This window comes from Giraffa tippelskirchi, chromosome X (assembly GCF_054371585.1).
Source record: "Giraffa tippelskirchi isolate mGirTip1 chromosome X, T2T-mGirTip1v1.2.pri, whole genome shotgun sequence".
In the NCBI taxonomy this organism is placed as follows: Eukaryota; Metazoa; Chordata; class Mammalia; order Artiodactyla; family Giraffidae; genus Giraffa; species Giraffa tippelskirchi.
This window is the reverse complement of record NC_137289.1, coordinates 100683087-100707181: the sequence shown is the minus strand read 5'-3', so window position 1 is coordinate 100707181 and position 24095 is coordinate 100683087. Positions and strand designations below refer to the sequence as shown.

The window sequence follows — 24095 nt, the reverse complement described above, 5'->3', positions numbered from 1 at the left end:
CCATCCCTCTGGGTCATCCCATTGCCCTGGCCCTGAGCCCTTGTCTCATGCATCGAATAAGGAATGGTGTTCTGTTTCACATATGATAATATACATGTTTCAATGCTATTCTCCCAGAACATCCCACCCTCACCTTCTCCGCATCTGTGTCTCTTATTCTGTCTCACATATTTCCTTAGTTTTTACATAAATTATTTTTCTGTTCTAAGATCCCGTCCAGGATACCACCTGATATTTACTTGTCATTTCTCTAAGCTCCTCTTGGTCTGTCCTCACACTCCATTGCTTTTTTGTTTGTTTGTTTTTAAATTTTATTGAAGTGTAGTTGATTTGATTTACCATGTTGTGTTAATTTCTTCTCTACAGCATTGTGACTCAGCTATACATACATACATACATATATATAGAGAGAGTTTTTCATATTCTTTTCCATTAAGGTTTGTCACAGGATATTGAATATAGTTCCCTGTGTCTATTTAATTTTTAATATCCTTGAATCTAAGCCTTCAGTAGCTCAGGAGTCATAGAGAATAACCAACTATGTATAAGCAATCATTGAGATTATTATGTTCCTCCTTATTAAAGAATTTTCTTATCATTTTCCCATGGGAAAAGGCATGGGGTTGGCATGGTATAATGGAAAGCACATTGACAAAACAGTCAGGATACTTGGTTCTAACCCCAGCATATAACCTCAGCTGTTTACCCTCTGGATTCTAGTCTTCCCAACCCCAAAATAGAATAATAACGTGCTGAACCTATATCATGGCCCTGTTATGAGTTTCAAAGAAGATAAAAGTACTTTGAAAGTGTTAATATGGAGGTTCTTGCCTTATCTTTTACATTTTAAATAGTTTTTCACAATTAAAAAAAGTAACATAACAATTGTACAATATTTTGTCACTTATGTATTTAATTAAATCCCTGGAAGTGTTATCGTGCTTAAATTTCACAACTGCATTTCCTAAAATTCATTTTAGACCCACTCTGTAAGTTTTGACTCGTAAATCAGTCAGAGGAACTTTATGAATCTTTTCTATGAGAATGATTTAGTTAGCTTGAGTAAGAGTACTAAATTAAAGACTTACTATAACGTTCAGATTAGGAGACTTTTCATTGATGGAGACATCTGTAATTGATTTCTTTCATCTATTTGTACATCTTGTGCTCTAGAACTCATGAGACTAACAAACCATCTGCCTCCTTGTTTCTGCTATTCTAGATATAAACAGAAATATTGGTTTAAAAAAATAAATTAGATTCTAGTTTTCTGAAAAATTTGAAAGTCAGTATGGTATATTGAAAAGAGAGAGTTCTCATTTAGACTTTAGAGTTCCAGGCCTGGCTCTGCTGGTAACTAATTGCAAGCTCTCAGGCATGTCAACTCCAGTGTTCTTGCCTGGAGAATCCCAGGGACGGCAGAGCCTGGTGGGCTGCCGTTTATGGGGTCGCACAGAGTCGGACACGACTGAAGCGACTTAGCAGCAGCAGCAGGCATGTCAATTTATTTTTTCTAGGCCACATTTCCTCATTATAAAACAAATGGTGGTTTGGATTAGAATTCTAAGATTCTTTCTACTTTTTAACATTCTGATTGTTTTTTAACTCTTCTAAGTATCTATCTGAGGAAACTGATGAAAAGATTATAGAGTTGATACTGATAATTTTGAGATACTGTTTATTATATTTGACTTATACCTAAGGTGACCATATAATTTGCCATCCAAACAAGAGGAAACTTTTGAGAGTGAAGGGCATACTATTAGTAATAACATCAGGACAACAGCTTTAAACCAGAACTGTCCCAGATAAACTAGAATACCTGGTTACCCTATCTATACCCAATATGTAGTTCTGCATTATCAGCCACAAAAGAGTATTTGTTTATGTTTTAATTACTTTTCATGGTTTCTCTGTTTATTTTCTTCTTATAGATCCACTGTGTGTGGAAAGTAGTGCAGCATCATTCCAGCAATCTTCAGTTAGTAAAAAAGGAATGTTCACAGATGACTTACACAAATTGGTGGATGACTGGACAAAGGAAACAGTTGGAAATTCGCTTATTAAGCCAAGTTTAAACCAACTTAAACAGAGTCAACAGAAACTAGAAACAGACAACTGGAACAAAGCATATGAAGTAAGTGGTTTATACCTGACTCTATTTATGAGAACTAAAGCCATAAAAATTGATTCACATAGGTCTATGGTTATAATTACTATGAGAGAGTGGTGTGACTTGACAGTATAGAGACTTTTATCCTTGTCTAGATTCATTATGTCTTCAAGCAAATTATCTTTTAGGGCAGAGGCCTGCAAACTTTTTCTGGGAAGGAGCCAGTTAGTAAATATTTTCAAGCCATGGAGTTGTAGCTACTCAATGCTGCAAAAACAGCCATAGACAGTATATAAACAAGTAGGCATGGCTTTGTTCCATTAAAACTTGATTTGCAAAAAGAGTTGGCAGGCTATAGATTGCTGACCCTTGTTTTAGGCTATTATACCTGGAAGAAAAAACATCAAGTATCAAAAAAGAAAGCATCTGGAGTGAGGGTTAATTCAGTTTTGTGGTACAAGAAGTTTGGATTTTGAAGAAAAGCTATCTTATGTTAGTTGTAGATCAGTATTCTCAGAGCCAATAAATTATTTTATGTATTCAATATGAAAAAGAATTTTAAAGATGTTTAATTATTATAACAAATGTCTTAAGTTTATCGATGAGATGTCTGGTTAATTGCATCTGGTCTTAGGTGTACATGGCAATCGAAGTGTAGAAAGATGTCCAAAATGCATTCTGGAGTGGAAAGAAGATAGGATCACAGAATAGTATATATAGTATTTAGGTAAGATTATATATATGTTAGATACATGTATATATGCATATGGGCTTCCCAGGTAGCACTAGTGGTAAAGAACCCACCTGCCAATGCAGGAGATGTAAGAGATGTGGGTTCAATCCCTGGGTTGGGAAGAGCCCCTGGAGGAGGGCATGGCAACCCACACTAGTGTTCTTGCCTGGAGAACCCCATGGACAGGCGCACCTGGTGGGCTACGGTCCATAGTGTCACAAAGAGTCAGACATGACTGAAGCGACTTAGCCTAGCCTAGCCTATATATGCATATAAATAGGAAAAGCCTTTAAAATATCCTGGATGGTGGAATTTGGATCTTATTTTACTTTGTTGTTTTCTGTGTGTGAATTTTTAAAGTATCATTTTTTTCAAAATGAGTAAATCTGTTAAAATGTGAATCAGGGCTTAGAATCTGAACCCATGTAATTGAAAGAGATATATCTGAGTCTCTGTGTGTCTGTGTCTGTTATGTTTGTGTACACATATGTGTGTGTATATAGTCATTGCATGTAGTTTGGTAAAGAGTCTGAAAATACATTTAGAGTTAACATTGAATAAAAATTTTCAAAAGCCTAGATTTTCCAAACTAGTAAACGGTGTATCTGCTTGAAGGCTCTCTGTATTTATATTATTCCTGGCACGGATTTATACACAGTCAGACACGACTAAGAGACTTCACTTTCACTTTTCACTTTCATGCATCGGAGAAGGAAATGGCAACCCACTCCAGTGTTCTTGCCTGGAGAATCCCAGGGACGGAGGAGCCTGGTGGGCTGCCGTCTATGGGGTCGCACAGAGTCGGACACGACTGAAGCGACTTAGCAGCAGCAGCAGTATCACCATTGTAAAAATTGGAAGCCATTAGAGGCAGATTTCAAGGCATAAATGTGTTTGTGCTGCCAGTGAAAGATGCTCTGAGCATTATGTGAATGGAAGCCTTTGTTGCTGAGTTGAAGAGTGGTTTATTGCAGTTATAATGAGGGATGCTTGGAGGAAGAGTGCATAGGAAATGGAGTATGAATAAAAGTGGTCAACGTTCTTAATACAAACTTGGTTCCAGGTCAGCTCAGTCATTTACTAGTTGTGTGACTTTAGACAAGTCATTTGTGCCTCAGTTTCCATGCCTTTAAAACAGGGATAATACTTTTTGCTCTGCAGGATTGTTGTGAGGATTAAATGAGGTAACATCTATAAAGTGCCTAGCACATAGTAGTATCCTGTATGTGGTAACTATTTTTGTATTTTTAAGTTCAGTTGATTATATCTTTATGTGGAGAGCCTGTCTCACTATCTAATGATCTTGCATGTTACTGTTGTGTAGCCTTAGAAAACTGTCACAGTTATGTGCCAGGTCCTTTACTATGTGCCAAGCCCTCTGCTAGGCACTGGGTTTGATTAGTAAGAACAAGTGTATGTTCCCTATTCTCATAGGACTTATATGCTGGTGGGAAAGTTAGATATGAACAGACTTGTATAAAAAATATAAAATTGCAGCTGTAATAAGGACTACAAAAGAGAGATATAAGATATCATACAGTAAGGGAAATTTGACCTAGTAAAGGGAAGTCAATAAAAGCTTTCCTGAGAAAGTGATGATTAAGCAGAGATCTGAAGGGTAAGTGTTCACTAGGTGAAAAGGGGAGGGAATATGATTCTAAGCAGGAAGAACAGCATATGCAAAGCTCTGTATGGGGAAACAGAGACTGAAAGGACTGAAAGCAGGCCCATTTGGCTGAAGTGAAGAGAGCAGAGAGGAGTCGGTGCACAGTGAATCTAAGGAGGTCTGTAGGGTCTTAAAAGTGGTGATGATAAGGATCTTTGTCTTTATTTTAAGAAAGATAGATAGCCATTGAAACCCTAGGGTTGACATGATCAGATTTGCTTTTTGAAAAGATCACTCTGACTTGAAGCAAGAAGAAAGATTATTGAAGATAAGCGTTGGTAGACCAGTCAAGAATTAGTCACCGTAGGCCTGGTAAAGATAAGTTGAACTTTTTAACTATTTTATTTTTTAAAAAAGAAGCTGAGATGAAGACAAATAAACAGATTCCAAAAAATGTTTAAGAGATAAAATGGACCAGATGGAGGTGTCAAGGCTAGGTTTCTGGCTGGTATAACTGGCTATCATTCCAGTGTACCAGTCATCAAGAAGGAGAACATGAGCAGGTAGTGTGTTTTGGTAGTAGAAAAATCATATATTTGATTCTGGTTATTTGAATCTGAGATGCCTTTTAAATATCCAAGAGAAAATTAAGTATAAGAAGTCATCTCCAATTCAGTCTTTGTTAAAAATAAAAATCACATTGGTATTGTTTGTAAAATAATAATGTGTGTTATAGAAGTTAATCAATGCAGAAAAGTACAAAATTTTAAAATACCACCTTCAAATCCCACCACCCAGAAATGATTGTCACTAACTTTAGATAAACATCATTTCAGATATCTTTGTATGTCTATATATGGATACACAGAAATAGCTTTACAAACATGTGATCATACTATATGTGCTATTTTAAAACCAGAAGTATTTAATTTTACTTTAACAACAAAAATACTGATATGAAAATGGGATTGCTGGACTTTAAATAAAAGTTCTTTTTTCCCTTCAAGAGATCTTGTCATTCATTCTTGAGTCAAGCAAGAAAACCTTTATTCTAATTTAAACTTGAAACTTTAGTTGAAAGGGTTTTAACTTGACCATCAATTTAAAAGAACTAAGAATTTGGGACTGATACCAAGCTCTCCCTTAAGGAAGAATTATTTACTTTCATTTAGACATATTATTCCCATGTGCATTTCAGTAATCTCCATGTGTGTGCTCAGTCAATTTTAGTAATCTCTATACATACACATAATCACAATATGATATAATAAGAATCAAGCAGGAATATATTTTCTCAGAACTGTCAAAAACATAATTGTCTTGAGTTTAAGTTTCCCAAAATATAACAAATATCAGACTTCAAATAGTGAGTAGTAGAAGGAGGTAGGGAGGTGACATTTATTGAGCACCTACTACATGCCAGGCTGTTTCCCCTATGCCACACTAAATTATGAATCTCTGTCTTCAGAGAATTATGTAGTAAAATGAACTATTATTGTCTGTGGCCCTGAATGAAAGAATACCTGAGACTGGCAGAAGGAAGTAAAAATAGAAGAATAAGTGCTAGCATAAGTAAAGGAGACATTGAACTGTGAACAGAAATTTACCAGGGGCCTTGGAGTTATCTGGAACTGTGTTCAAATCCTTATCTTACTATTAACTTGCTAAGTGGTGATGGGTATTATTAATTTTGAGCTTCTATTTCCTCATCTAAAAATGCTTGTCTTGCAGGGCAGTTACGAAGATGAAATGAAATAAGGTATATAACTATGAGCACACAGAAAGTTACTCCCAAAATGGTAGACACTCAGAATAATAATGAGAGTAGTAGTAAGACAAAAAAGAACAGGAAGGAATATAGAGTAAAAGCATCTATCAAATAAACTGATCTTTTGTTTTTGTTTTTATTTTTGTTTTTGTTAGAATACTCCATCTACTATGGGCTACACACCAACATGGATTTCTTCTCTGTCCCAAATCCGTGGAGCTGTCCCAACCTCCTTGCCACAAGGACTGTCACTCCCTTCATTTCCTGGGCCATTATCATCATATGGAATACCCCATGTTTGTCAGTATAATGCTGTGGTGGGGCCAGGGTATCCAGTACAGTGGGTAGGAATTTCAGGAATACCACAACAGTCTCTAGTAATTCCTAACCAACCTGGGGGACCGTTCCAACCAGGGATGAATTTGCAGGCATTTCCAGCTTCATCAGTGCAGAATCCGTCCATGATCCCTCCTGGTCCCAAGTAAATCAGAGTAGATAATGAAGAAAAGGGAGTTTTTTTCAGAATTATTTTCAGGATACCTAAGGTATTAAACTTTCTTCTTCTTGGGTTCTGCCATATTTTCCTTCATTTTGAGTTTACTTTCCACTATTATTTTTTGTTCCAATGTAGTATTTGATATAGCTCATCACCTGTAGAACTGTGCAGTTTGTACATAGAACACTGCACATAGAAGTGTTTTTTCACTTCAAATCCTATCCTCTTTGATACTTGATTTTTTTAAAAAATACCATTCAGAATGCTTTAATATGCTCAGCTTGAGCATTATCATTTCCAGGACACTTTCCATGCATTGCTGAGAAGCCTCCATTTTTTTTTTATTGCAGTTCTCTGCAGCTATATGATACTTTTCTTTAAAAGGTATAAGAACTATTTAAATTTATATTCCCCAAACATAGACAAAGTGAGACTCTACAGCAGGGTCTTATGAGGTTCTTCATGTTGTTTATCTTAGGTTTACCTTTCACAGAAGGCAGGGTAACTTGCTGCAGGAAATGTTTTGGTGTATAAAATTAGAATAACTTTGTCAACCAATATAGAACATGAGCCCTTTTTAATGTGATTTTCTTCCCGTCGTCACAGCAGTAGGAGTGAAGCCTTGTTTTAGGTGAGGCGGAGAGGAAGGAAAAAACAGAACTGTAACAGTTCCTTGATTCTGCAGATAATTTAGCTGCTTTAGGATTTCCATAGTAATTCAAAGCAGCTATCTCTTTGTTTCTCATGTGCACACTAACTTGTATTTGAGCATGAGAGGCACTGGTTTGGCTTGCATTCCTTTGCAAGGGATATACTGCAGCCGATATGAATCTCATTTGGGGGGAATCTTTGTATTCCTAACAAAGACGATTCAAGTTACACCTCTATTAATCCATTCTTCTGAAGAGAAATTTACTTGATACAGTAGGTTTTGAGACTTACACATGAAACACTGGCTTTACAGGGTTCTAAGAGATGAGGGGTATACACTGTCCTGCAGTAGATAGTAGACCCTCAAAGGATACTATTTAAGTTGCCCTTAGCTTTTTTTTGGGGGGGGGATTACCTTTTTTTTTTAGTTGTTATAGTTTTCTTGTTAGTAGCTGTAGCATCTTAGATGATTTTAGATCTTAGATGATTTTGGCAGCCTCTTTAGAATCTGAGAGAGATCACTGTCAAGTTGCACTTTACTGGGTTTTATCCAGTTTTAGGAGGAGGGGAGGCAATGTCGGAATATACGCTTTTGGTTTTCAAGAAAGTTAACTAATATTCTTAAAAGTCTGGCCACAGAATTACCTAATGCTTGATCAATCTGTGAAACCCAAATATTGAATTCTAAAATGGTATTTATCAACTACCACATATAAACATGTTTAAAATACTTTCCACTCTGGAGATTTCAAGGTCATTTCTAGAACACATTTACCTAATCATGAGTTCTATTGGTCAACATTCCAGATGATCACCCAACATTTCTGTTGACAGATTTTCCTCCATATTCCTATAAAAATTTTACCCCATGATCTTGCCAGGTAATGAGAAAAACTTAATGGGTGTACTTTTTTTTTTTTTTGCACACTCTACTTTGTGCCATTCAGCACCCTTTTTTGAAAAAAAAAAGTGTCTTCTGTTGCTTACCTGAGGATCACACTCAGCATCATGAAGATTCTGTTACTATCATTTGAGGGCATCCAGGACAGCATTTTGAGAACTGCTGTTGATAAGAGTCACAGCTTTTTTTATAAAACATACTCTGGTTTGGATGAGTCTTTCTAAATCTTATGTACAGATTCTTCAAATTTCTTCTACAGTATTATTTGCAAGTTAAAATGGTTTTAGGACATTAATGTAATGCAGATTCTCGCATTGCAGTTTTCCATGTGTACAAAAAACAATGTGCCTAAAATCTGTAATTCTTTCAAACTGCTTGTGTTTCATTAGTAGAGTCAGCTTTGTGTGATTACATTGAGACTTACGATTTATAAGCTGAAAATACTGCAGGTTTTATGATCCTTTTTGGAGTTAACAATCCTTTTAAACAGTGTACCCCAGGATGAAAAAAGCTCCATGGATGACATTTACTAATGGCTGCTCTATATCATGTCCCACATTTTGCCACCACCTCTGTTTTATGTACAATTCATCATTCTTTTGCCTGCAGACTTTTGCAGTGCCTTGTAATATTTAGAATCTTTTCAGATTTTTTGCTGGAAAGAAAAGTAGTCTTCTAAAGTTTGAAGATGGTGAGTAGTGTACTGCTGTCTCCATGCGGACTGCAGTAGTTGGGTTAACATATATGTTATGTATACATTATGTATATGTAACGTGTGTAAGTTTAAAAATACAGAAAAAAGTGAGTTTGTGCAGAAATGAAGAAAACAGTGTTATTCACATCACTGTGGGTTTTTAAGTTATTTTTTCCCATTACTTAAATGTTTGACTCAGATTATAGTCACTTTGACTGTAAATATTAGCTAGTTTTCTATCTAGGGGTTTTGCATTATTTCATAATTTTGATAAATCATGATAGTGCTGTTTTCATCCTTGCTGAGGTACTTTTTCTCCCCAGAAATAATTAACTCGAGGTAAAGCTCAGAAATTCCCTTCTTACTTAACAAAGAGCCTACTATAAAGAAGGGCCTTCTTCCCATTTCCAACACACACCAAAACCTGTCCTTTCCATTTTCCTTCTTGTAGAAGAATAAAGGTTACACTAAACAATCCTGCTTGTAAAGCTTTTTTGAGGGTAGTCAGTATGTCCAACCATTATGTTTACTTCTCAAAGTGCAAGTCTGATGAATAGTACTGTATCTCCATATGTGGCAATGTGAGCATTTCATCATGAAGTACCTGCTGCTATGTTTGTGAAGTTGGGTGTAACATCATAAGAATATAAAACCAATACTGGTGTAAATCTAATGAAAATAACCCTATGTATTTGTACCAGTCTTGAATCTCTATTTAAGGCAATTTGCTGTAGTTAACAAATATACATTTCATTTTTCATCTTTTTCTTGCCAGTTTTCTATCCAGCAAGAATTCCAATGGTTTGACAGCAAAATTATCTGTGAAAGATTAAAAGGCACTTTTCTGCTGCGATTTTTGGATTGAGTGTGGAGTGTTATGTATAATACTATGGGCTATATCATTTTAGAACCCCATATTTAATCCCAATCCAATTACAATTATTTATCTACCTCTTTCAAAGCTGTTTTGGGGTACACATGAAAACACTGCCTGTGAAACTTGGTTTTTTGCCTTGATTCTCAGTATTCTTTCAGGTTATAAATCTGGCCTGCCTTCTTGTCCCAGTGTTGTGAGTTTGAAATGAGAGGGACCATCACTCTGCCACCAATCTATGTTTTAAGTGATGAGAGCCACGTGCTTCTGAAATAAGCTTTGGGGATGTAGGGATGGAGAACAGAGAAATAAATCCAGCTGGTGGCAATATAGGACTTACTGGTAGAAGTTAGTTGTAAACAAACAAATGGTAAGAAAGTACCTAAATTAGACAGTCCAGTGCCTGTAACTTCGCATCTTTTATTAGAGATGCATTTCTTGTCTGTGTGCCTAAAGGGCTATGGGTTGAAATTGCTTTAACTATCACAATGAGATGTTTGATAAATCTTATAGCAGTGGCCTGTCATTCAGCATATTAGCATACAACTAAGTATTTGTAGTGATATTTTATTACCTTAAAATGGCTGTATGCTTTTAGTTGAGTTGTAGTTAGTTGTAACTGTTCATCCAATCTCTAACATTTATCAGAGGCATTGACTTTCCTCTTTGCTGTCTTCTCTGAGTGATGAAAATGATGCATTCCTTTTTTCCCCCAAACACTGAGCAAATGTTTGTAAACCACATGTTGTTTCCCTTGTTTACTGTGTGTAACACTACAGCGTATTTAATGTTAATACTAATAGTGTATTTCTGGCTTCATCTACAAGTACATTCCTGAAGTATCCTTGCCATCAGTTTGGGATTCAGTTATTTAATCTTCTGTTTGGTTTAGAAGAATATTGAGATATTTGAGGTGTTGTGCAGGCCATTATTTCTAGAATAGATTGTTCATTTTTCATCCTGGATTAAAGTAGTTTCCTGGGGACTTGTTTTTTCCCCTTTTATTTAAAAGATGACCCAATCAGGGAAGGGAGCATAGAAAAGGTCATTGATTCGGTTAAGTGTAATTTCTGAGATTGAAATAAAAAACCCACAAGTAGTTCAGACTATAAAATGGTGACACTCAAACTTGGTAAAATCCTTTGAAGTGAAATTAGTATGAAGTTTTTCTGAAATGCTTTCAGGTCACCCTGGAAATAGTCTTTGTATGTGAAGGATGAACACAAACATTGGTCAGAAACCTTGACAGCCAATATAGGTATAGGCCTGGGATAGTAACTAGGTTACACTGAAGGTATTTTCAACTGAGATAGCTGGAAGATTATATAAACCAACAGCTCCCATTCTGGAAGATTTTCTTTTAATTAAAAGAACCTCAAGCAAAAAGGCTAAAAGTCAAGCAAGAAGGGAAGAGAGAAACTGGGCTCTTGAGAAAGAAAACAGTGCCATTGAAAAATAAAATTCCTAAATCCATGCTTGTCATCCTTCCCGTTTTTTGTTTTTTTGTTTTTTTTTTAAGTTGCATTTCTTCTCCACTGTAAGATTTCAGATTGAAGTTTGTGGTCCAAAACATACCCTCAGCAGAAATAGTGATTGATTGGAAAGTGCAGTTGTTCAAGGTCTGTCATGCTCAATCACTTAAAGCTGTAATTTGTTTGATATGAATATTAAGCATGTAGACCTAGTGCAGCATGGGAGCCACTCAGGAAGTTTATGCAATTAATAAACTTTCATGCATAATTTACTATAAAGTATGCAGAATTTTAGCCACTTCTCTACACTTAACCTTTAGTTGTATATGTCAACTCGCCTTTCTTAATTGGGGAATGTAGTATTATATGGATGTTGTTAAACCTAATTTTAATCCTTCTTGACATTTTTTTTTTTTATAAACCTAAGCGATCTGCCTTTAAGCAGTTGTCTGATTTTGGTTCTTTGAAACTGTGATTTTTATTTCATTTGTACCCAACCATTGTTAAGTATTTTGTTTCCTGGAAATTTTGTTTTGAAACAGAAAATAAAGGCTGTGTTAAAATGAGTATATTATCTTATTAAAATGCTGTCATAGTCACTGCAATCACCTGGCTTAAGCTGGTTCTTCATTTACCAAATCTAACTTAACAGATTTTAAAACTTTAATCCCGTAGTTATGTTGGCTGAACAAACTAACCAACCTGTATGTTACCTCTTGATTTATAGCTCCAACAAATTTTTGAGTTGGACCTCTTCCCCTGATTTGTCAATGAGCCATAATTGTAACAGTCACTATGATTTACTGAGTACCTACTGTGTTAGTTAGGCTTGTGATATTTTTAATTCACAAAACAATCCTATAAGCGAGATCTGTTACTGTCTCAACAGAGAAAATTTGAGGGTCAGAGAGATTAAATAATTTACCAAGGCACGATAGATAGTAAATGATGAAGCCTGGATCCAAACCCAGGTCTGACTCCAAAGTTCATGGGAAAAACCCCAGGCCATGCAGGAGACGCTGGTTCAATCCCTGGGTTGGGAGGATTCCCTGGAGAAGGGAATGGGTACCCACTACAGTATTCTTGCCTGGAGAATTCCATGGACAGAGGAGCCTGGTGGGCTACAGTCCATGGGGTTGCAAAGAGTCAGACACGAATGAGTGACTAATACTTTGACTTTCATACTGACTCTCAGATGTACTGTAATAATAACAATCAAAATACATTTAGACTAACTTTTCAACTAATCATAATGATTAGTATATATTCTTTTCATATATCTTTCTTTTTTAAATTTATTTAATTTTGGCTGTGCTAGATCTTCATTGCTGTGCTCAGGCTTTCTTTAGCCGTGGTGAGTGGGGGCTACTCTCTAGCTGTGGTACACAGGCTTAGTTGCTCTGTGACATGTGGAATCTTCCTGGACCAGGGATCGAACCTGTGTCCCCTGTATTGGCAGGAAGATTCTTATCCACTGCACCACCAGGGAAGTCCTTCATATATCTTACATGAGGTTATATCCAGTGCTTGTTTTATAATTTCATGATCAGATGCATATGTTTATGATACAAGCAATGATTCAAAATGTGCTCTTTGTACAAACTTATGATGGGGTATTTCCATTCATATTGGTAGTGTTTATGGTCCACCTTCAGGAAAAAAAAAGTGCATTTGGAAATCTCCCTTGCACATCTTTCATTTACCACACTACAGTGACTTGGGAAACTGTCAAATGAGGTCAGATCTGTTGTTCATTTGATAATTCAGATAGAAGACTCATCAATATATTTATGCAAATAGCCCTGGAGGCAGAATAAGAGGTCTATCAGAAATATTCAAGATTAGATGAGGATTCTTAAAATGTTTCTAAAAATCTGTTACCTTGATTTAATGATTCAGTGACTCCAAGGTATTCTCTCTTAGGTGATCCCTAAAGGGGAGATCTGGAGAAAGGAAATGGCAACCCACTCCAGTATTCTTGCCTGGGAAATCTCATGGACAGAGGAGCAAGGCAGGCTACAGTCCCTAGGGTCACAAAAGAGTGAGACACAACTTCGCAGCTAAACAACAACAAAGGGAGGATGCACAGTGGAACAAGCACAGGTTTTTTGATCCACAGACCTCTCAGACCTCTGTTTTCTCATTTGTAAAATGAGGTGGTTTTGACTATTAAATGAGATATGTCCCAAATTTGCTAAGTGTCCTTATTGTTAGACATCTCTAGTGACTTTCACAACAAACTTGCACTTGGGAAATCAGGCTGGTTTAGAAATGGGCCCTGGTTCGGATTATAGTTAATACAGATGCCTTTTGGAGTCCAGCAGACCTGGATTTGTATTCTAGCTTTGTGAACCTAGGAAAGTTACTTAACATTTTAGCTTCAATTTCCTTATCTATAAAAATACCTCAGTGGTGGTATTTTGAGACTAAGTAAAAAAAAACATAAAGGGCTTAGCATTGTGCCTGGCACATAGTAGGTTTGCTCAAATAACAGTAACAACTCCTGAAGGGACCTTACATATCACTAAAGAGAAGAGGAAACAGTAATAGAGATGTAACAAAGCTGAACCCAATCTGCAAGTCAACAGGAAGTCTGCTGGGGAAAGATTGAGTATTGGCTGCAATGATAGATGATGTAAAGTGAGGTTCAGAGATGAAAATATTTAAGTTGGAGGATAAAACACCATAAAATCCATTTAAAATGCGCCATCATTAATGAGCATTATATAAAAGAATGAGATTACATAATTAAGTCTGTGACTAAAGAATTTAGGAGGAGCTCAAGTAGTAGGAGTTGAGGAAATTCAGAAGGTGGGTCTTAAGACAGGAGCTCAAGACAGAAATGAAGTACAGCATAGATGATAGTCTGAATAGGAAGAGGACTTTGGGATAAAATAGATGAAGAATTGGAAAAGACTAGCTCACATGCATGTTACAAATGAGGAAATAGACTCAGGAATTTAACCAGTAATTGTAAGATTTCTCCATTCCAGCTCAGAGGTTCTTTTCCCTGTTTGCAAACTAAAAAATCACCCAGGGAGGTATTTTTAAAAACTAGTGCCTTGGTTGCACAACAAAGTGAATATACTTAACACTACTGAACTGTGTGGCAAAAACCACTACAATATTGTGAAGTAATTAGCCTCCAATTAGAATAAATAATTTTAAAAAATGGTTAAGATGGTAAATTTTGTGTTATATGTATTTTACCACAATGTAAAAGAAAAATAGTGTCTGGGCCCCATCCCTCTAATTAGTATTGTTTTAAAAAGCTCCCCAGATAATATATTAGTATCATATTAACCTAACTAGGGTTGAGAACCACAGTCATTGTTTTCTTTACTAATCAAATGACCTCCCTGCTATTATTGCTGGTTCAAGAAACAGAAGCAATATAGCAGCCTCATTAGACTTTCTAATGAATTATTTCCTATTACCATTATAAGCTTACAGCCTCTCAAACAGCCCCCACAGATTTGGGCAATAAAGAAAGCTAAGTGGGACCCTTACAGAAACTAAACAACTAGTTAACTACTTAGATGGAAGATGATAAGATTTAATCCAATGTGAACTCTCCATGCAACCTCTTTATGCTTCTCTCTACCTTTCACTTTAATGATTAAGATTTGTTAGGTGCTTACTGTGCCAAACACTTTAATATATCATTTAATCTTCACAAGCTTCTGAGGTAAGTATCATTAACATCTCCCTTCTAAGCTCCTTGACTGTCTTGAGAACTCTACTCCCAGCCTAGCGTTATTCCTGGCACATGGTGGGCTTCCCTCGTGGCTCAGATGGTAAAGAATCTGCCTACAGTGTGGGAGACCTGGGTTCAATCCCTGTGTCGGGAAGATCCCCTGGAGAAGGAAATGGCAACTGACTTCAGTATTCTTGCCTGGAGAATTCCATGGACAGGAGCCTGGTGGGCTAAAGTCCAGGGGTCACAAAGAGTCAAGACATGACTGAGTGACTAACTTAACTAAAGTGTTATTCCTGGCACATAGTAGGTACCAAATAAATCTGTTGAAAACTTAATGAGTCTATGTTTCACAGATACATTAAGGGCTCAAGAGGTTAAATAACTTGTTAATGTTATATAGCAAGTAAGGGGTTGAACAGGTTTTGGAGCCCAGATCTCAGCTCCAAAGCACATACTTTAACCACTATTCTGTGACATTCACTGTCCCTTTCTACTTTCGGGGCTTTGGCCTCTGTTTACTCTAGCCTATGTTTAGCATAAAGTTTCTCTTGTGCTATATATGTTTCATGTTTTTAAGTAACAGAAACCCAATTTGAACAAGCTTAAACAAAAAGAGGAATTTATTATAAACTTGGTGGTGGTATCTCACAAAACACAAGGATAATGCAGATGGCCCTTAGGAACAAATAAATCAGGTGCTGAAATGCAGCCAGGATTTTTCATCTTTCCTCCTCCAGCTCAATCCCAAATTCTCTGGGAAGGCACATAAAGAATGGCTCCTGATGCAACCATGACAGTAAGGTAGAGAAAAGGGTAGCAAAGGGGTATAGGGGAGACAAAATAGATGTTTACATACAGTCCTCCTTTTGACTGCCCCATAAACACATATGCCATTTTCCCCACATCTACAATTCGAAAATGCCCACACCTAACAATCTATGGATAACTGCCAGTCACATGCAGCTACTGCATCCAGAGCAACAACATGGCATGGACATGCCCCTTCTTCATCTAGTTCAGTGCAATCTAAATGTGGATCCTGCAACCTCTTTATAACTTGACTGCCACCAATAGATCTAACATGCAATAATAGAGAAATATTTAGATTAACCACAAAGTTTCCTTTTAGGAAAGCAAAGGGGCACACCTTTATCCAGTCACCAGTCCGAGTATACACCATTTCCACCTGGATAGGAAGGAAGAAAGGAAATAAATTACAGGTATAGAAAAACTTATGAGAGTCAGTTATATTGATGCTCCTTCTTGCTTTACCAGTCTGTACTTAGGCCTTGGGCTTGCTCTAGAAGAGCAGTGATTCTTAAACTTAAGAGTACATTAGAATCATCTGGAGAACTAGTGCAACCTGCAAAAACTCTCAACACAAACAATCCATTCAAACATCTGTACTAAAGAGACTAGACCAACCTTGGCTTCTAGCCTTCTAAGTCACAGTCTCTCAGTTCAGTTCAGTTCAGTCGCTCAGTTGTGTTCAACTCTTTGTGACCCTATGGAATGCAGCATACCAGGCTTCCCTGTCCATCACCAAATCCTGGAGCTTGCTCAAACTCACATCCATCAAATCGGTGATGCCATCCAACCATCTCATCCTCTGTTGTCCCCTTCTCCTCCTACCCTCAACCTTGCCCAGCATCAGGGTCTTTCCCAATGAGTCAGTTATTTGCATCAGGGGGCCAAAATATTGGAGTTTCAGCTTCAGCATCAGTCCTTCCAATGAATATTGAGGACTGATTTCCTTTAGGATGGACTTGTTTGATCTCCTTGCAGTCCAAGGGACTCTCAAGAATCTTCTACAACACCACAGTTCAAAAGCATCAATTCTTCAGTGCTCAGCTTTCTTTATGGTCCAACTCTCACATCTATACGTGACTACTGGAAAAACCATAGCCTTGACTAGATGGACCTTTGTTGGCAAAGTAGTATCTCTGCTTTTTAATATGCTGTCTAGGTTGGTCATAGCTTTTCTTCCAAGGAGCAAGCATCTTTTAATTTCATGGCTACAGTCACCATCTGCAGAGATTTTGGAGCCCAATAAAATAAAGTCTGTCACTGTTTCCATCCCGATCTATTTGCCATGAAGTGATGGGACCATATGCCATGATCTTAGTTTTTTGAATGTTGAGTTTTAAGCCAACTTTCTTACTCTCCTCTTTCACTTTCATCGAGAGGCTCTTCAGTTCTTCGCTTTCTGCCATAAGGGTGGTGTCATCTGCATATCTGAGGTTATTGATATTTCTCCTGGCAATCTTGATTCCAGCTTGTGCTTCATCCAGCCTGGTATTCCTCATCATGGGCTCTGCATATAGGTTAAATAAGCAGGGTGACAATGTACAGCCTTGACATAGTCCTTTCCCAGTTTGGAACCAGTCTGTTGTTCCATGTCCGGTTCTAACATGTTCTAACATGTTCTAATATGTTAACATGTTAAGAGTCTCTGGGATGACCCAGTTTTCATCTGGAAAAGCTCGGGGCTGTAAAAAGAATTTATAGCTTGTTCTAGCCGACCTCTGACAATAGACTCCTGACCTCTCTTTCTTAAGAGTGTTTACTAAAAAGGGCTTACAATTATGAATTCTTCCCCTGTCCCTTTGAGATGTATATGTATCTCCTACAACTCCACAGCGTGTGTCTCAAGGACCAATCCTTTGAAATGTAATCATTATGAAGGCTAGGGCCTCTCTCTCTCAGGAACTGTGGGAGGATATAATGGTGACTTCAATAATTGCCAATGAGCAGACACAGCTAGCCTAATTGCATTTACATTGGCCAGCCCTTTGTAATATTTTCCTTTCCTGCCTCTACTTGAGCCCCGCCTCACTCCTCCTCCCTCCTTCTCCCTTTAAAATGCTGTCACCTCTGCACAAATGGAATGGAGCTCTGCTCTTTCCCCTACTGTCAGTAACTGAATAAAATCTGTTCTCACTGCTTTAACTAATGTCAGCCTTTGTTTATCTTTGACACCACTTAAATCACAGATTGGCCTTCCCCGATGGCTCAGCAGGTAAAGAATCCACCTGCAAAACAGGCAACAGGATCAATCCCTGGGTCGGGAAGATCCCCTGGAGGAGGGCATGGCAACCCACTCCAGTATTCTTGCCAAGAAAATGCCATGGACAGAAGAGCCTGGCAGGCTACAGTCCTTGGGGTTGCAAAGAGTCGGGACACAGCTGAAGTGACTGAACACACACACACAAACCACAGATTACTGGCCTCACCCCTAAGAGTGTCTGATTCAGGAGGTCTGGAGTGAGGTCCAAGAACTTACATTTCTAACAGATCCTAGGCACAGATGTGCTAGTCCATGTACCATACTTTGAGAATCACTGCTGGCTCATGGTCGCTGTTGACTAGATATGATTTTCTAGTGTTACAATTTCCTCAAAACCTCATATGACTGCCTGTTGATTTCATTTAAGGGGACTCACAGTGCTAATAAGTGCCAAGAATCTAGTCAGCTTATGCACTTGGAATCTTTGGATTTGCTAAACAGAGTAACCTGACTCATTCTGTTGCAGCTCTGTTTCTTAGCTCTGTACCTAAGGACTTGCCTCCTTCTCCCTGGCATTCTGCTCAAGGTGTCCAGTTCAGAGCACAGATAGAAAACAGTAGGCTGAATTAAAGGACTTGAAGCTTCTCTTTTTTGATCTGCTCTGGGAGTGTTACACTTACCCACTCTCTCTTGCATTTCAGCTGAATGCATGTACAGAGGAAGAGATCTCCACATCTGGGGGCTTTGGCTTCCTTGGTGGCTTAGATGGTAAAGAATCTTATATAGATAACCTCATTCCAACTGCCTGGATGCCAGTTTCCTAATTAGTGAAATATTTGAAGTGAAACAGAGTTCTACTACTATAAGTCAGGAAAGCCCATGAATATCTGACCGTCAACAGTTGCCAAACTCTTGATACATGCAGAAGGGCTGCTGTTTTTGAGTCTCAAGAGCAATAAGCAACTATTTCACTGCCAAATAACAGAATACAAACTTCCAATTAATGATACAAGAGATCTCCAATCGCTGCCAGTCCCACAGTTTAGGGTTTGTAATTTGGCACACCCCATTTCTGGTACCAGTTCTTGAATTAATATTTTTTGGTCATGAGTAGTTTCTAATTCAATTCTATCTTAAAAATAGTAAGGATATGAGATTGCTTCAGAGAAACCAAGGACAAGAATATCTAAAGGATGACCTAAAACCTGGGACTTAAACATGATGAAGCCTTCCTATCTCCCATCTCTTCTCTGAGTCTGCATTTTTCTCCCCTTCCTTCAGACCAGCATCTTTTACTTTTGTTCATCTGATGGGAAAATTGACTGCTGATAGCTTCCAAGATTTACATTTCAAGAAAAACGTCTCTCTGGTCCAGTTTCAAATTTCTAGGGAATGAGATTCTGATCGACCCAGTCTGAATTCATTATCTGCCTTTGACCCAGTCAGCTATGGTTATGGTTAACATGACAGTTTTTATTATAACTGTAAATGGGGAGAGAGTTAATTCTTAGGAAAGGAGGGCTGAGTAGACAATCATTTAGGTATCCATTATACTAGAAAAACCTCTTTTCTTTCCATCCGCCATCCTTTCAAGCCACTATTCTCTCTTTCACTGCTTGTTTTCTCAAGAGTTATTTATATGCATTGCTTCAACATCTACTTATTCTTTTCCAGTCTGGCTTGTTCTATCTCCACTAGTCTTTTATGATGAATTTCTTTATGGAGTCTGACAGCTTTTTTTTCTTTTTTTTTATGGAGTCTTTTTCAGCTTTTGCATCCCCATACACTTTTCTCAATGGGCTACTTGTCCACAGGGCCACAAAGAGTCAGACGCGACTGAGTAATTAACACTTTCACACTTTTCTCGGGCTTCCCAGGTGGCGCTAGTGGTAAAGAACCCACCTTCCAATGCAGGAAGAGTTCCATTCCTGGGTTGGGAAGATCTCCTGGAGGTGGGCACAGCAACCCACTCCGGTATTCTTACCTGGAGAATCCCATGGACAGAGGAGCCTGGCAGGCTACAGTCCATAGGGTCACAAAGAGTCAAACACAACTGAAGCAACATAGCATGCACACACACTATTCTCAGACTTCATTTCACCTGGACTACTCTTGGGTTTTGCACTTTTGTGTTGTTATTTAGCCTGCTTTTATCTCCTGCCTTCTATTAAGTTCCAAGCCAGATCTGACTACTACTCACAGAACAGAATGAATCTTCTTTGCTACCCTCCTCCTATTGAAACAGTGGGCTCTAAAAGCTAGTCAGCCAGAAGACTGGCACAATATCATAATCAACCAAGGAGAATGCTGAAAATAGATTTTTCAAAAGATGATTCTGTACTGTTAGGGGAAAAACTGAAACCGCCTGCCCTGGCCAGGCAAGATAGTAGCCACTTGCATGAGTTATCTTAACAACAGGAGATCCTGGTAAGGACCATGGAAGTAACAAGCTACCACCAACCAGAAGAATTCAGGAAAGGTCAAAAAGAGAAGATGCCACTTCATATGTCCTACCAACCTCCCAGCATCCTCACTGGACTCCATCTTGGCTGAGCAAGTCACACACCACCAGTAAGAGCCCAGAGTCAGAATGATTGGCCAAAGACAAACTGGAAACTAATCCCATCACCATAAACTCCAAGACTGCGAGCCATGTGGCAGAGCACTTCTCCTGGGTTCCCTTACCCTATTGTTCTCTGCTCCCGCGCCCCTTCCCAATAAAGCCTCTTGCTGTGTCAGCACATGTCTCCTCAGACAATTCATTTCCAAGAGTTAAGCAAGAGCTCACTCTCAGACCCTGGAAGGGATCCCCCTTCCTTACAATTATGTCTGGAATTGGAGCCCTTACTGCTGTTTTCCCAAGAGCTCCCCAACAAACTGATTCATAGTGGTTGCAAATAAATGTCCTAACTATATGACATTGTAGCTCAAAGAGTACCAGAAAGGTACAACTTGTAGTTTAATTTGTGTTGATGCTTATCTCCCTAAACAAAGAGATCCCGAGTAACACTGGATATCCCATTTCACTTTGTCTCTGCATTACCTTGGGCAAATAAATAATGTAAATCTCACTATTCATAAACTGGGGCCAAAAAACTCTTCCTCAAAGAATTACCTTAGCTAAAAGTTATGTGGATTATTACAGAACTAAGGTTATTTTACAACCCAAGATTATATTGTTATTGTTATCCAGTGGCTCAGTCACGTCCGACTCTTTGCAACCTCATCGACTACAGCACGCCAGGCTTCCCTTTTACTATTTCCCAGAGTTTGCTCAAATTCATGTCCATTGAAGTCGGTGATGCCATCCAACCATCTCATCCTCTGTACTCCCCTTCTCCTGCCTTCAATCTTTCCCAGCATCAAGGTCTCACAGAAATGTTGGTGGTTATCATTTTTACCTTTCATTTGTGTCCTTTTCAATAATTTGCTACCCACGTTAGTCCCTTCCCCCAAAGGAAAATTCTTCCTCCTTGGGAATCTTATAATACTTAAGCTGAATTAAAATAATCCACTTTACTTCCTTTCCCATGATGCATCACTACCCCCCAAACTCCTTTTCCTGAGAAAGGGGATAAACAGCCTGAAGCAACTCGGTGGATGTAGAGTTGGAGAGCAAATCCTAAACGCTTATCACGCCCCGCCCCTTGATACCTAGTGAATACAAGGGTAGACGAGGGTGGTAATTTAGTTCCAACTCTTTATCCTGAAGCCTTAGAAGAGAATACAACTCCCAAGATGCCCCGCTTCCCTGCCCCGCCCCCGCTACTCCCCCACCCCCGCCTCCAGCTAGAAAGCGAGTACCACAGAGAAGAGGAGGCAATATGGCTCCCGGAGGTGGCAGGAAAAGGCTTTACCCCTTTTGAAGCGGTGAAGAGCGGCGGGAGAGGGATAAAAAAGAAGTGACTAGAGCCTGTCATCGGTTTTATCCTCCCAGCCTCTCCTGACTCTTCTCTCCTCCCAAATCCAGTCAGAGGTCTCCTCTTCACCCCGCCCTCGTTCCTTCTCTAGCTCACCCCTCCCCTCGGGAATCCTTTCCCCGCCCCCTCGCCCCCCCGCGGAGTGCGCACGCGCCCGCCCCCAGCTTCGCGCCCAGATCGCCGCCTAGCCTGCTCGCGCAGCCGCTGTCTCATCTGCCCACCGACGAAGCATGGGCGTCCAGGGCTTCCAAGAGTTCCTGGAGAAGCGCTGTCCCGGGGCCGTGGTGCCCGTGGACCTCCTCAAACTCGCGCGCACGGTCTCGCGCCAGCAGCAGCAGCAGCACCAGCATCGCCAGCTGCCGCCTACGGCAGCCCTAGCGCCCGGGGCTCCACGCGCCGCCAGGGGCTGCGCGCCTCAGCAACCGCCATTCCCGCCCGCCGCCTTGGGTGCCTACTCCGGGGGTGCGGGGCCGACTCGGCACCATCACCCCGCTCACCACTTCCACCATCACGGCCAGGCGCACCCCGGCCTGCACCCGCCGCCGCCGCCGCCGCCACCGCCGCCGCCGCCGCCGCCGCCGCCCCCTCCGCTGCCCGGGGCCCGGGTGCTTGTGGACGCGGGCTCAGCGCTGCCGCGGCTTTATGGCGGCTACCAGACGGATTGGGTGTGTGGCGGCCAATGGAACGCCATGCTGGGCTACTTGTCAGCGCTCTGTCAGGCTTGTGCCTATCCCGGCGGCGACGGCCTGGAGCTGGTGGTCATGTTCCCCGGGGGCCTGGGCAAGGACCGGCTGGCCGAGTGGGGCCGTCGGTGCCAGGCCGAGCGGCAGACAGCGCAACTGATCGTGGGACACGTGGGCAACAAGGGCACCCCTCCTCCTCGGGCCTGGTTCCTGCCACCGGCCTGCCTGAGCCACTGCGTGAGGCTAGCACTCATCCGCTTCCGGGTCAAGGTGAGGGAGGGGCCGGATCTTAAATAACTCGCCCCACACCTATTCCCTCCCAACTAAACACCTAACCACCCACCCACTTACCTTTCTCCCATCTACCCACTCACCGCCCAGTCAGTTAACCCACTTGCCTAACTACCCTTGATCATTTTATCCATCTACCCAACCCTTCATACCACCCCCTACCGATTCGCTCACCTACATAAACCACATCTCTCTACCCATGTCATCCCAATAACCCCTTTTACCCAATTGGCCTATCTCTTGGTTTTAGCAGAATTTCTTTTGTAGCCCCATCTTTTTCCTGCTGTTTTCTGCCTCAAGCTGAAATGCTCTTTTCAAATTTTCCAGTTGACATCCTTCTTCTGTTTGTCTCTTTCCAACCTTGCAGCAGATTAAACATGTTGATTGAACACCCTTTTTCTACAACTTTTACCCGAATTTTGAACCATTGCTGCTTTTGCACCCATCAGTCCATTCAACCATTTTCATTTCAACTTGTTTCTATCTCATCCTTCCTTAGCCTAAACAAACCGATTGGTTCACTTTTCAACAAGTATTAACCCACTAAGAGTAAGGAGTTTAAAAGACATGTGAGACATGGTTCCTGCCCTTGGAAAATCAAAATACACACATGAAACATTTATTCAATGGTATAAATGTGTTATGTGATTACGCTTTATGGTAAAGATTGTAAGTATAGTACTTGTTTGGTGTATGTGTGTTGGGGGGCGATCTCTGGGCTAAAATGCTCAGAGGAGGCTTCCTTGAAGTTGGACCTCACCTTGGTCTTCAAGAATGAATTGGATTTGAATTACTTATAGGCTTGGGAAGAGGCTTCTTTAAAGAAGAGAAAGCAAGCGAGCAGAAGCAAATGGGAATATCAAGTATGTGAGGCCCCATGGAGGCCAGTCTAATCTCTGCATGGGGTCACTGCATATGGGGCCTGGAGAACAGCTTGGCAGCACCCCCAGTTCTTGGCACAACTGCTATTGCCTTGTTGCTTTCCCATACTCTTAGGTTTCAAGTTCCTACGTGTAGGGAATAGCAAGACTTGAGAATTAAAGGAGGTGGGCAGGAAAAAAAAAAGTAGTACAGGGTTGAGTAGGACGAAACCACAAACCTATTCCCCAACCAAGGCTCTTGGGGATGTGCACACAGTCAGAAAACAGGATGTGGAACTGAAATCATAAACTAAGGAAATGGTGCT

General features: G+C 39.9%; 2 protein-coding genes across 10 annotated transcripts in view; both read left to right on the top strand.

The window, feature by feature from the left end:
* The window catches only part of WNK3 (WNK lysine deficient protein kinase 3), a 174471-nt gene extending 162558 nt beyond the window's left edge, over nt 1-11913 (top strand). For all 5 annotated transcript variants that reach the window (XM_081565484.1, XM_081565479.1, XM_081565483.1 and 2 more), the window contains exons 22-23: nt 1935-2137; nt 6376-11913. In XM_081565484.1, the coding sequence (XP_081421610.1) occupies nt 1935-2137; nt 6376-6705 (533 nt within the window). In that variant the 3' untranslated portion in view covers nt 6706-11913. The remainder of the gene's footprint in view (nt 1-1934; nt 2138-6375) is intronic.
* A 10213-nt stretch (nt 11914-22126) lies between these two features.
* The window catches only part of FAM120C (family with sequence similarity 120 member C), a 147521-nt gene continuing 145552 nt past the window's right edge, over nt 22127-24095 (top strand). For all 5 annotated transcript variants that reach the window (XR_014075777.1, XM_081565457.1, XM_081565456.1 and 2 more), the window contains exon 1: nt 22127-22888. Coding sequence is in view for 4 of the 5 variants with exons in the window: in XM_081565457.1 (XP_081421583.1) it covers nt 22166-22888 (723 nt within the window). In the remaining variant the exon portion in view is untranslated. The remainder of the gene's footprint in view (nt 22889-24095) is intronic.